Genomic DNA, 13,342 nt, shown 5'->3' with positions numbered 1-13,342 from the left:
GATGGAGTTCCCATGATAAAAAAAAAAAAAGTGATTAAATAAATAGCTCTGATAATTATGAATTTATTGTTATAGCATATATTGATAGTCTTCAGCAGGTAAAAAGCAAAATATCCAGCAACGGCTAAGAAATGAGCTACTGAGGTAACATTATAAATTAAAAAAGTAAAGCATTTGGACAAAAAAAAAAAAAAAAAAAAGCATAACTACAGTTTGACACCATGCTATTATTTTGAAGGCAAATCCTCCAGCCTCCGGTTACAGCGCGGTAACTTGTGCCACCTTGAGGCAGCGGACAAGGGCGCATTTAGTGTCCTGCTGCTGGTAAACACACACCAGTGTGTCACCGACCAGATAAGATCAAATCCGATGATGCAACGCGACATTTCGAGAAAGTTATAAGGCGGTGGCTAAATATAAATACTTAATCTGGAATTTACAGGCCGCGTCTTTAAATAGCGTTGTGGCACTAGAGGGAAACGTGTTAATGGTGTTTCGTTGATCCTTCCAGCAGTCATTCGTTCAAATATAAATAAGAAGAAGTAGTATATAGAAAAACTGGCCTTTATTTAGTCTTTTTACATATGGCTTAAGCTTTTCTTTTATTACAAACAGGGTTTATAAAAGATTCTGAAGACTTTTGAATCACCCACAGGTTGAAAATCATTAAGAGGCTATGACACTGCAATGGTACATCTACGGTCAAGAGGCTTCCGAGCCATGAAGCAGTCACAGACGGTAAGAACAGCAAATTAAACTGTCTGTCTTGACACACTGCGGCACAACATGAGACAAGGGACACACCAGGTGGACAGAGTGGATGAAATGTTCAAAATGCAAAATGCAAAATGCAAAAAAAAAAAAAAAAAAAAAAACACAGAGCGGACTTGGTTCCCTTTTCTGCGTTGAACAAATGCCTCGAGTCTCGTTAAGGTCACAAATATTGAACCCGAAACGTTGACGTGAAGTAGACGTCACCCAGACGGGGCACACTGTACCATCGCGGCTCACGGATATCAGAGCGAATTAAAAGACTACAAAGCAAAGGCCAGTTCAGCATCATGGCCCAGTGTTGAGTGACGTGACGCACATCAACCTTTTCCATTCTCTACATGGCAAACTCCATTCGTTAGCCACCATGAAGACACATTTCTAAACATGTTCAGTATTTTCCTACGTGTCTAATTACTACAATACACCTCCTTCAATCAGTTATTTTGATTCAGTGGAATTAGAAGACAGAATCAGAGTATCAAATGCATACTTAGAAATCATTAACACCGCATCGTTTTTAGATTGCACTGCATCAAGTTTCAGTTTTGAACGAGCCACCAACTGACACGAGATGTGTACAAAAAGCCGTTTCATTTTCCAGACAGGTTTTAAGTCCATCATGAAGACCTTAGTTCAAAGTTCTTGTCACAAAAGGTGTTGCATAAACAGGATATGGAGTCTTTTGCATACAAAGGTCTGCAGAGTGGACTGTCTCATGTCTCTCTTCTCGCCTTCTTCTTCTTTGCCGGTTTGGCCGCTTGGCTCTCCTCAGGGTTTTCTGTGGAAATGACAAAAGGAAATTAGCTCTGATTAGCTCTGCAGCTAGAAAACATGTGATATACAAAAGATAACCACACAGCCGCTTGGTTCACTGCTGAGAGATGCATCAAATAACACACAAACATGTTTAAGTCAACTTCAGGTCAGAAAATGTGAATGAAATGGGTCGAGTCCTGCCTTTAGGAAAGTCTGATAAATCTACATCCAGTTGAGCGCAAATAATAATAGAAGAAAACAAAGGACCAATAATAATGCTGGGGTTCCAGATAAGCAAAGCTAATAGAGAGAGTTGTGTTTCTTAAAGAGATAAACCCATATTTCCTCTCAAAGAAATCCGAAATGCCCAGACATAACAGATCAAAATGCATTTTATAGTCTGAACAAACGTCCAAATAAAATTATATTTTACAGCAACATGAAAAAAAAAAAATCATACTTAAAAAGATGGAGCTAATGCATGTCTGTCATTTGATCAACTAATTTCACACTGAAAGACACACACGTTCATGTGTGAGTAGAGAGGAGGTCAATCATTAATTATTTAAGAAGATAATGATTGGTGAACCTTTCATGTTTTATTAAATGAACATTTTATCAACTAGACAAGTCATTTTAACTTTCCTCAAGATTTGTCTTCCTTCAGTCTAATGTTCTTACTTTGTTGTGGTGGAGTAGGAAGGTTGTTCTGCTTGGCAGTGGGCTCTCCATCAGTGGGCTTCTGTGGCACTTGTGTGACAGGGGGTTTCTGGGATTTGTTGTCCTTCACAGGCCGCTCTGCTCTCACCTGTTGGGAAAGGAAAAAACAAATCAGCTGCACACCTAACAGCGAGATTAGAATAATGTAGACTGTTAAATGTTTGCCAAGGCTCATGAAGAGCAACGCTTTCAGATTATCTCGTGTGCCGCTTCTTTCCCTATTAGCCCGACTCACCTCAGCAGCAGCTGCTTTGACAGGCTGGACGGCAGCAGCGTTCTCCTGAACAGGTGGCGGCTGTTTCTTCGCTGGGGCTGCAGGGGCCGGCTCCTTCTCTGGCTCGTCGCCCTTCACAGCACACAAAGACGAGACGAGAGGATACATTAAGCCGTCTGGTTACATTTCATGTCAAATTTTTCAAATGTGAAAAGACAGAAGGCGGTCTGCAAAAACAAGTGGATCACTGCAATACTGTGTTGTAATCTCAATTACCTGTAAAGAGGACTTCCCAATATTTATTTTCAATAACAATTTATTTATATGACAGGAAAAAAAAAAACATGCATTTCAACATTAATAAGTTTTAGATTCCACATGTTACCTGGCCAGTGGTTCCCCCCTCTTCAGCAGCCTTCTTCTTCTTCTTTTTCTTCTTCTTGGTTTTAGCTGCTCCATCAGTAGCAGTGTCTCCCTTGTCCTTCTCGTCCTCATCATCCTCCTGTTAACCCACAAGGGTAACACATTAAATCAAAGAAAGCAAGAGCCAAGTTAAAACTGTAAGAAAATTAGCTTTGCAACGTTAGGCATTTAAATCTAACATGTGTAGATCTTACTTTAGCACCATCTAGTGGTAACACAGTGACACCGTGGTAGATGGAAATGCAGTCAGCAAAACTAACAGTTTAATGAAGTAATTACACCTGCATAAAGAAACACAGTGGACTGATCCCTGTGGTCATGGATTTGTAGGGGTTGTAAAATTCTTAAACAGCAACATAAAAACTAAAAAAAAGCCTATGTGTATCCAGTTAATGTGTTGAATTACTACTATAAGCAGCAGATCCACAGTTTCCAGTTTTCTCCCAAGTCTGGACATACTTACTGCAGCTCCCATCAACAGATTAACCTTGGCCGGCTCAGCGAGGGGCTGTTTCTCGGTGGGAGGAGGCTGAGAGTTGGGCTCTTCATAGTTGCCCCAGGCTTCAGAGGGGGCGTTCCAGTCAGAGCTGGGGTCAACTGAACCACCATCTGAGAAGCATGAAAACCCATCAGCAAACGTACACTCATCATGTTAGATTGAAGTTAAACGATGCGGTGGAAATAAACCAATAAACGATGCTTACTCAGTCCAGACCACTCGTCATCCACTCGGGGTTTACCGAGCCACGGCAGGTCACTCACAGGCTGCGACTCTTCAGAAAAACAGTAAGACATTACACTGTCACAAGAGACGCCACCAGTGAAAGACACCTTCCACATTATCAGTTTACTGCACACAGTTCACCTACCAGCGCTGCCAACACCCAGTCCAGCTAAAGAAACCAGATTTATGTCAGTTGAAGGCATCGGCCTGTCAATCACAGTCCACGACTCTGAAATCCACATGACAGACATGCTTTTGACAGCAGCTTTCAATAGGGAACAAAATAACAACTGCGTCATCAAAGACTAGATTCTACACATCCTCTTCACTTTGTTTACAGGCTTCAGAACATCTAGACTTGGGCCAATCGCACGTCTTTTCAAAGAGATTGGTTGCTCTACCAATGCAGATGCATGTGATGAGATCCAAAGGCAGAAAATTCTACAAGTGAAGTTGCTATTGTATTCTAATACTGATTTATCAAACACGATAATGAACCCAATAATACCGCCATTTTACACTAAAGCATTTCAGAATGAGGGCAGTTCAAATTCTGGTGTTTTAATGTTTAAATTTCCATCCTAGACAGACTTTAAAGCAGAGGCAGTGAGTCATTGTGTCGTGTTACCATAGCTGAGTGTCAGTAAGATGAGGGGATGGGAACACAGACTAACCGACTCTTACAGTACCTTAACAAAGAAGTCTAAATGTCTACCCTTTCTTTCATCCCACTTCATCATATAGTATGATGTTTGCATTATAACTGATCCACTTCTTGTCCAATTGTTAAATCACTGTCAGTACTACAATACAATTTTATCTACATCATCTAGTGCTTCATTGCCTTAAAGAACTACATGCAAAACACAGTGTTATAACACTGGAGGGAGCAGTTTAGTAGTAGGGTTAGGTTTTTTTGTTTTTACCATCCATCCCTGCCCTCCACAGTGACGATGACTCCCTGCTTTGTGTCCAGGGGACCGTCTTCGGAGCAACAGTGCGAGCAGGAATCTTCACTGCCACGTTAGTTGTCGCAGCAGCAGCAGCTGTCACCTCTGCCACCTCGCTGCTGTTAACTAATATCAAGAGAGAGAAATGTGATACTTAGCCACAATAAACCCAGACCAGGCAGGTACCACATTAAAAACCAGAGTTCCCGGTGACTTGCTTCAGCTGTGCAAAGATGAGATATCATTGCGTGGGTGGACTTTCTGAATTACTAATCGGTCGAGAGGTGAAGCATTTTTTTTTCCTCAGGATTACCTTGAGAAACTGCCTCTGCCACCTTTTCCGTCTTTGCTTTTGTGGACTCTCCTGGGGACGAAGAAAGAAAGAAAAGGTCAGTAAATGCCAGCCGCACCATCCACCAGGGAATGGTTTTGAAAGGAGATTTCACACAAACACCTGAGTTACAACAGTTCAGCTGGAATTCACTTGAGACTCAATTCAAATCCCATAATGCTTTTATTTATAGTCGGTCCCGTCATAAGAGACCAACGGAAAGGCAGCAACAACACATACAGAACACAACAAATAGAAAGGTCTCTCTCTAGATGCCAAATTAGGCTGTTTACACAAAGTGCAAACTCTCTGGACCTTTGCAGGCGAATGCAAACAAGAAAAACAACCCATCTTTTTGTAAAACTTCTAATAAGTAGTTGTGTGTGTGCGCCACCTTTTTTCTTCTTCTGGTTAGCAGGTGCAGCGGAGGCCTTGGGCTGCTCTCGAGGAGCGCTGACAGGTGTGTCCCCTCCTCCAGGACTGGCTGAGCCATCGCTGGAGCTCTTGTCTTTCTTGCGTTGCTCACGTTTCTCCTTGTTGCTGACCTTAGTTTCCCATGTGCCTGAAATGTAACAGTGGGTGCAGTGTGGAATTAGTTGCAAAACACTGCAAGGGTTTATTATGGGATTAGTTTGGAAATATGGTATGGATTAGGGAGAATGAAAGAATAGATTTAGTATTTTGCTGAGAACTTAGTCCCCGGCTGGTGCTACTCTCAATTATTGATTTGTCTCGTGTTGAACCAAGGCCGCATTAAAAATAATGTGAAACTTAGTAAAAGTTAATTAATCCCATTGAGGTTCAATGGCCTAGTTAGTGGATATGATGACTAAATAAGAAACGCATGTATGAAAACAGGCCGTCTCAAATAACACGATCCCTTCTAGTTATTACTAGAAACACCATTCATAATGTTTCACCTTCTTCTGGTTCTTTGCCATCAGCAGACGCCGCCTTAGTCTCCTTAGCGGCCTGTTTGGCCTTCTTCTTTGGCTTCTTTACCTGAAGAAACACATGACAGGGATTAGAAATTAAATTTGTATTCATTCCAAAAAACAAGGTTTGTAAGAATGAGTTTAATGGAAAGCAAATGCCACGCAGCACATACTTAAACGCACGATTTCTGCAACAAGCGCAGCAACTGGACATGTGGCCCCATGCTAACCGACCCGTGAACAGTCAATCACATCAGCTGGCTCAGGTCCCGTCTATTTATAAGTGAAACTACATCCACTGTTCAAGACTCCCTAAATCTGTTACGTGGAATTTTTTTTTTTTTTGCTAAGCACTAATTTTATTATCTAGCGGGTGCACGGTCACATTTTTTTGACTGCGAGGCCACCGTTAAGAGATATTTTGTCGTCTTCAGGAGAAGATGGCATTAGATGAAAGGCTGCACACTCCCTCCTGATAAGCCAGGGGGCAACCCCTTTGCTTTTGCTGCATTTGCAAAGTTGAATACTGTAACCAAACACCCACAGTGTGTTACATCATTGCTCCAGCCAGGGGAGAAAACGTGGCGATTCATTCCCCCCTTACTTATGAATAACGATTAAAAACAATAATACTAATGATGTGACATGTAATAAACCATGTCTATCTGAACTAGATCATTGATAATTTAATAATGCAACAAGAAAAAAATAATCCTAATGGACAGAGAACGATGTTCAGGATACAACATCGTGTCTCGTTTTGTGTGACATGGGCACATTTTTTAAAATTACCTCTGCAATCTTTTCAGCCTTGGCTTCTGGTGGGGGGGTCTGGTGATGTGGCACCATCTCCTCCGGTACGATGGCTTCTTCCTGAGGCTCGGCAACAGCTCTCCCATTTGGCTGAGCTTTCTAGAAAAGGACACGTTGAGATAAAATTAAGATTTGTCACCACTCATTTTTTGTTCAGCTATGTTACTACCAAGCGGCCAACAAATAATAATAATTTAAAAAACACACTCGAGGCTTTGAATAACCAGGTTGGTTGGGAAAAAAAAAAAAAAAAAAAAAAAAAAAACTAGCCTGGAGCTAGCTACCGTTTTAGCCTTGACATGAGATTCAACTGTCACCTAACGGCTGGTTTTCATTTACGTGCCTTCTCCGGCTTCTTCTTCTTTTTCTTCGGCTCCTCGGCTTTGACAGGCTTGGCGGTGGCTCGTTTTACTTCAACCCCGTCGTCCACGGCGGTGGCAACAGGGCGCTTCTTGAAAAGACCCCGGCAGACCGAGGCCCACAGGGCGACCATCAGCAGCAGCCCGGTGCACGCCGCTAAGAGGATCATCCATGGCGGAATGAGCTCAGGCTTCAGTCCCAAATCCACGCCGAGCTCGGAGCGCATAAACTCCAGGCCTTTGGACAACAGTTCATTCAAACGACTGGCGAGGAGCTCGACCTGCCGAGAGGCCGCGTCCTGCCACTGCTCCTCCATTTGTGTCGTTTTTCAAACAGACCGATTAGTCACGCTTTGCCTCTACCGTTAGTAGCCGCGCTAGCATTCAGGGGCTGGCTAAAAATAACGGAACGATTGCGACATGGTGGGATACAATGAATTCGTCGGCCGAGCCAGACAGGCAAAGCTAGCTGGCTAAACGTTGTCCACGCCCCGTGGAAAACTAACTTTCATTATAAGATATTAAGCCACCGCCGTTAGCTGACCCACCACAATGCATCTGTGACCGCGAGCGTGGCAGGTTCTAGGGATGTGCGTATCGATCCAGAAATATCGATACTTCTACTTCTTCTTCCTCGTCTCGTTTAATGGCGGTTGGCCAACAACTGTTAGGTTGCGTTTGCGCCACCTTGGGGACCGGAGTGTAGAGCAGGACAGCTTGCAAATCTAAATTAGTTAAATTCTATTTATACATCTCATTCTTTGTAAAACACTCAAATATAGACCTGCAATTAACATCTCATGAACCTTTCCTTAATAAATTGGTCAAAGTTACCTGATTCCTTTGGAGTGTCGGTACCTTGGACAATGCAAGAATACAAGTTCCTCTGTTTCCTGTAACCCACAATGCTCATAATTCCCCTTAGTATGTTTCTTTATCATGTGTAGGGTACTGTTTAGGTCACTATTACCTTTATTTATTTATTTATTTTTACACAGTTTCATACATCACAGAGGCCATCGCAGGAATATATACACTTAGATCATCTCAACATGTTGTTTCTTAATAAGAACATATGAATGAGAAATAATACAAAATGTTGTCAAAGTTCAAGTTCTGTCACATTCTAATCTGAAGATAACTCTGTCTGGTCCGAAAAGCATTATGTCAAAGTCACAGTAACTGTTTTTATTTTCATATTTATTTGAGAAAGATTTCTTTTTTTTTTAAAAAGAAATGTGATTTGCGCAGATTGTCTTTAATTGCTCATTTTCATATACACAAGTAGACGTGTACAAGTATCGATATCGGTATCGGGATATTAGTCTTGGTATTACTTGGTATCGGATTGAAAGTAAAAATGGTGGTATCGTACATCCCTAGTGGCAGGTTCACCTCATATGGCTCTTTATTACTGGAGGAGAAGCGTTGCGTTCAGGGTGGTAGTAAACTGGAACCCACGGGTTGTAAATCATCGTAGTTTATTGTGTTGTAGTCATGTAATAATTGTAGTTATGTGTAAATGGGACTCAAAAGAGAAAAGAAAATAGTTAATTTAAGCAAAACAATATCTTTACGTTACCACTGTTGTTCTGAATACATATGTGTCTTTTTTGTGTCAAAGTGGAAATGAGGACTGTTTTTCGAGACGTAGCGTTGAATTGAACCGCTATGTGCCTGCTTTTGTTGCATTACATTTCTCACTAGTATATTAAAAGTGTTTAATCCCCATAAACGTGTTGTGGTACTCTTTAAGAGGTTCCATTACAACTAAAAAAAAATGTTAATCTAAAAATATTCTTTTCATAAAACCACTGGAGGCAACAAAAACGGGCCACGACAGCTCCAATGAAATGGGCGGGGCTATGACTTCGCTCATGCTGATTGGCTAAAATTCTCCGTTTAAAAACATATTTTCATATTTCCATATGGGTTTTGGTGTATTTGGTCTAATGCTGTCTCGTCCTCTGACTACACACTACACACGACTACAACAAACATACTCCAAACTCAGAAAATACTGAAAGTTAGTGAATTAGTATTATGTTATTTACTATGAAACCATAAAAGAATTGTCATTCCTGGTATGTAAATTACAGTATTTGGATATCAGACATGGACATGTTAATTCAAAGAAAGCATACATAAAGTTGTGGATTTACATTAACTGAAGCAAAATTGTTACAGAAAAAAAAGGACCCTCTCACACAAATGTGTAACATTAATCCCCCACTTTCATTAACATATGGAACACGTTACAATTAAATAAAATCACGACAATTTATTTGCATCCAAGTTTATTTTGAAATTCCCTACTCCCCCTGTACAAGAAAAAAAAGGACTTTCCACAAAGGCAGCAGTGAACTGTCAGTGATAGTACTTTTCTAGGGAAGGAAAAAACTTATAATCACAGTGTGTCTTCTGTTCTTTTAAATATTTCTACTGCTGTCATCTTTGGCTGGGTTTTCGGCAGACAGCTTTCTGTCAAACCAAATTCCTGTGAAGCAAAGGTTTAAGCCAATGGAGCAGAGCTGTGGGCTTTACATTTTACAGTGCCAATGCAGGAATGTTCTGGACCGTATACCTCTTCTTCATTAACACAAGAGAAAACAAAACAAAACAAAAAAAAAAACAATAAAAATTGAAATAAAAATAACAAGCCGTTTGTGTTCACAACACAAACAAATATTACCGCCTGGGGAGATAGCGACAGTATGTCGAATTTCATAAAATTGTTTAGACAAAAAATAATCTACAAAAATGGAGCTAGGTAAATATTACACAACAGTAAACATGTTTTTCTTTTTTTACTTTTTCTTTTTCTTTTTTTTTTAAACTCTTCTGTTGAACCTCTACACAAAACCAAAATTCTTGGTCTTAATGGCTAGCAGGAGTTTCTGTTTGAGTATCTGTTTAGAAGAGTAGAGTGGCACGTAGAGACGTGAGATGCAGGTATTGGCCGTGGGGAGGTGCTGGTCGTCTGGAGGCCGGATGGTGATCGAGGGCATCGGTTGGAAGCCCTCCTCGCTGGCTGGCAGAGACGGACTGGAGGTCCAGAAGTACACCTGAGGGGAAGATACATAATAATGAGCCACGTTAATCATCACAGGATTTGACTTCAGACAAACAGTCACTGAATTGCTTTGATTAAAAAGGCAGTCGTGATGAGAACAGACTTACCAGATCTTGCCTCTCAGTCATGCTCATCTTCTCCACTATGGACCAAAACCAGCGTTTAAACTGGAGTAGTTTGTCTGCATTTTCTCCTACAGGATGAACCGAGAGTTTGCTCAGTGTAATTACAGTAAAATAGCATATATTAGATTACTGGAAGAAAATGAATGGCCAGAAGAAGAGCAGAGACGACGCAGACAGCACAAAATACCTGACTCATCGTTGAACGAGGTGAAGCTGATGAGCATCTGGACGTTGACTTCTCCGCATCCGTTGACCAGCAGCCTGAAGTCCTCAGCCGTCAAATCCTCGAGGGAGTTCTTAGGCAGTACATCCAGCAAACCCTTCCTCATTGCCTTTTAAAAAGACACAAGTCACATCAGGTGTGAGCGCACATTTTGACGACTGGATGACATTTGTGTTCCCTCACACTTCCTTGTTTTACTTACATGCAGAGGTTGCTCAGCCACCACCAGCATCCTGTGCTCTGCATACTTCCTCACATACTCGTACACATTGAGGGGAGTAACCGGCATGTTGACCCCACCAGACAGAAGCTCCACCTAAAAAAGAAGGAGCAAGACAGCAACAATAAGTCACAGTTTTTAACGGATGGATTTTCTTATAGGTTACAAATGTTTTGGTCTAATAACTAGTGACGTGGGGATCGATACTGAAATATCGATACTTCCGATACCAGATCTTTATGCTCTAAAATTGATTCTCGAGTCAAAATATCGATACTTCAGTCATTTGAGGTAATTTAGGAACAATACGAGGCATTTATTATGAGAGGGACAGTGGAGAGGAGTGTGTCAGAATTAAGATGCAAGTTTTCATTTTATAGTAGTTCTTAATAGTTAAACAACAATTAATTTTAATGGATTATTTTACTTATTCCTTTTTAGTGTCTGAAACAACATTTTCACATATTTTGTATGATTGTGTCCTCTGTCTGGTTATTCTTTTGTTGTATTAGCTTGGCTATATAGTAAATGAGGCTACTACCTCAATATACTTCAGAGTTAAAAATAAATAAATAAATTACTCTGATGTCTTGTATTATTTATGTAGCTATGATTTCAAACACACTACTTTTTTTTTAAACGATTGACCAGACACATTAGGGTATATTTGCACTAAGTATCACTGATACCAGCCTGAATTTTACTCAGTATTGGACTGGAAAGAAAATCATTGGTATTGAATGTTACCACTAATAACACAGGTGTAAATTAAGCGACGTATTAAGTGTATTTTTTTTGCTAATATCAGTCAGAAAACACTTGGCTGTACCACAAATCTCTACAAGTCTCTTCTCCTTAGCTAGAAAACCAGTCACTGTTGACAATCTCTAAGTGCATTTTCAATCTAAGCAGCGGTGGATTACCTGTCCAGCCCCTTCCTCTTTACAGAGGTCGATGGCGAAGGCCAGGTCCATGGCAGCAAAAACTGCCTCTGCTTCGCCAGCCTGCGAGTGGCGGATGAGCTGCCGCAGACTCTCATACATGACCGGGTCAAAGAACGCAAAGTCGTGCCAGTTCACCTGCAGTGACAAAAATCCTTAGTACATGTAGCACCACGAAAAAAAAGGTCCCAACTGTAGGTGCAAACACAGACTGTGAAACTCTTACCTTCCTACCGAGCAGCACTTTAATGACATGTCTGTTCAATGTGATTGGACAGAGTTCATTCTGCAGCAGACATAACCCCAGTATTCTGTAGAGACACATAAAGACATTTAAGAATTTGTTAAAAAAAATAAAGTAGTATGTGACCAAATGTGACGCAGTGATCATTTTTAATTTCTTACCTGCCAATGTTACGGAAGCAGTTGAGTCTGGCCTCTGTGTTTTTGCCGGGCCGAGGCGAGTAGAAGCCTCGTTTGCCAGGCTGGTAGAAGAGAGGAGCGTTGTCGTCCCCGTCATCCGGGTCGTCCAGTTCCATGTCAACCACACTGCGCGTTGAGCCGTGGCGCTTACGGTTCTCCTGCTGCTGCAATATCACAAGAGAGAAGAGGGGGAAGAACCGTTAAGCAAAATGGATGTCAGGATGAGTCACGTTGGAAGTAGAAAAAAAAAAAAATTGCTAGTTTACTTGTGCTTTCTCTGGAGCCTCGGGTAGACCCAGGTCCAGTATACTGTCTGCACCATTTTCCCTTAGGAAAACAAACACCCGAGTTCACAGTTAGTGTGTGAAATGGCAGTGAGAAACAATATATCAACATAATAATAACTATTTACACGGTGCATGTTAAATACAAGCTGGAGCAGAGTTTTATTGACAGAGGAACCTGTTGCCGTGTTTGTACTTTTATGTGAGGTTTTACCTTCCGTGTGCAATGAGAAGCTCCATAGCCTCCTCTACTCTGGCTCTGAGGGAATCCTCACTAGCCAGCAGCAGCAGCAGCTGTGCAGGAGACAGCTCCAGCAACATGCCTGTGATCTTACTGGCAAACGCCTGAGGAGACAAACACAGCTGATGTCAGTACAGGCAATGAAATAAAGCCAAACAAGAAGGAATTTCGAGAAAAAAAGCCAATCAACTATTCCAGTTCTACATATTTGTTTTTTTAAAGAAGTTGATAGATAGAGTTTGAAAATCGATTTGTGAGGTTAGCGAGCTGAACAGATGCTGATGGTTTATTACCGGCTGCATTGCGTGAACTCGTGGATAGAGTCTTTCGCCCAGGGCTTGTCTGTGTGCAGGCAGAGGGTCGGGCTCATCGCTGGGATTTCCCTCTGATGAGGGCCTGAAAGGCCTCGTGTCTATAGACAGCTGCCTCCTTGAATCCCTGTAACAGATGCATGAGGAGTTTATATTAAGTGTCAGACTAAACCGCACAGACTTTCTTCTTCGTTGAAATAATTAAAATGGGAATATATGGAGCGTACCTGTCTCTGTCTCTCCGAGATCCTGCTCGAAGGCCTCCACTTCTCCTCTCTCTTTCTCGGTCTCTGTTCCTCAGACGCTGCATTAGGTCTGCACAGATTCAAATAATGGAGAACAAATGTTTTTGGGTTGTTTTTTTGTTTTGTTTTGTTTTTTAAATGTAACCCTTTGTTTTTTACTCTTATAATAATTGCATTGAGCATCAACAAACGTAACATTTAATGTAACAATGACATCTAGTCCCATAATACAGTATGCAGTAGTTTCTATATATTGT

At 41.2% G+C, this 13,342-nt stretch overlaps 2 protein-coding genes across 12 annotated transcripts in view; both read right to left on the bottom strand.

Annotated features, from left to right (window-relative positions):
* Positions 1-548: 548 nt before the first annotated feature.
* LOC125016598 (protein LYRIC-like) lies at positions 549-7,604 on the bottom strand. The gene is made up of 13 exons (XM_047599180.1): positions 6,984-7,604; positions 6,620-6,739; positions 5,813-5,894; positions 5,287-5,454; positions 4,875-4,925; positions 4,538-4,687; positions 3,757-3,840; positions 3,592-3,660; positions 3,351-3,496; positions 2,850-2,966; positions 2,486-2,596; positions 2,212-2,338; positions 549-1,552 (listed from the first exon to the last, which is right to left on the bottom strand). Exons 1-13 carry the CDS (start codon positions 7,314-7,316, stop codon positions 1,488-1,490), a joined length of 1,623 nt encoding a protein of 540 aa, XP_047455136.1. The 5' UTR covers positions 7,317-7,604; the 3' UTR covers positions 549-1,487.
* Positions 7,605-9,279: 1,675 nt separating this feature from the next.
* The window catches only part of ubr5 (ubiquitin protein ligase E3 component n-recognin 5), a 30,706-nt gene continuing 26,643 nt past the window's right edge, over positions 9,280-13,342 (bottom strand). For 8 of the 11 annotated variants that reach the window (XM_047599169.1, XM_047599174.1, XM_047599171.1 and 5 more), the window contains 11 exons: positions 13,068-13,155; positions 12,823-12,967; positions 12,503-12,633; positions 12,271-12,331; positions 11,987-12,168; positions 11,808-11,892; positions 11,564-11,719; positions 10,623-10,736; positions 10,385-10,529; positions 10,180-10,265; positions 9,280-10,064 (listed from right to left, as the gene is read on the bottom strand). In XM_047599169.1, the coding sequence (XP_047455125.1) occupies positions 9,852-10,064; positions 10,180-10,265; positions 10,385-10,529; positions 10,623-10,736; positions 11,564-11,719; positions 11,808-11,892; positions 11,987-12,168; positions 12,271-12,331; positions 12,503-12,633; positions 12,823-12,967; positions 13,068-13,155 (1,406 nt within the window). In that variant the 3' untranslated portion in view covers positions 9,280-9,851. Of the gene's footprint in view, positions 10,065-10,179; positions 10,266-10,384; positions 10,530-10,622; positions 10,737-11,563; positions 11,720-11,807; positions 11,893-11,986; positions 12,169-12,270; positions 12,332-12,502; positions 12,634-12,822; positions 12,968-13,067; positions 13,156-13,342 lie in introns of those variants that run through there. The other 3 variants (XM_047599170.1, XM_047599177.1, XM_047599179.1) reach the window with 2 other exon arrangements.

This window comes from Mugil cephalus, chromosome 11, assembly GCF_022458985.1.
Source record: "Mugil cephalus isolate CIBA_MC_2020 chromosome 11, CIBA_Mcephalus_1.1, whole genome shotgun sequence".
NCBI classification, from domain to species: Eukaryota; Metazoa; Chordata; class Actinopteri; order Mugiliformes; family Mugilidae; genus Mugil; species Mugil cephalus.
This window is presented reverse-complemented; position numbering and strand designations above follow the sequence as displayed.

Bases quoted from the DNA above. Each gene is read 5' to 3' on its own strand.
- LOC125016598 (XM_047599180.1), bottom strand. From the start codon at position 7,316: ATGGAGGAGCAGTGGCAGGACGCGGCCTCTCGGCAGGTCGAGCTCCTC. The intron at 4,926-5,286 runs GTGGCGCACACA...CTTCGTCCCCAG, and splicing joins TAACCAGAAGAAGAAAAAAG to GAGAGTCCACAAAAGCAAAG. The intron at 4,688-4,874 runs GTAATCCTGAGG...TCTTGATATTAG, and splicing joins GGCAGAGGCAGTTTCTCAAG to TTAACAGCAGCGAGGTGGCA.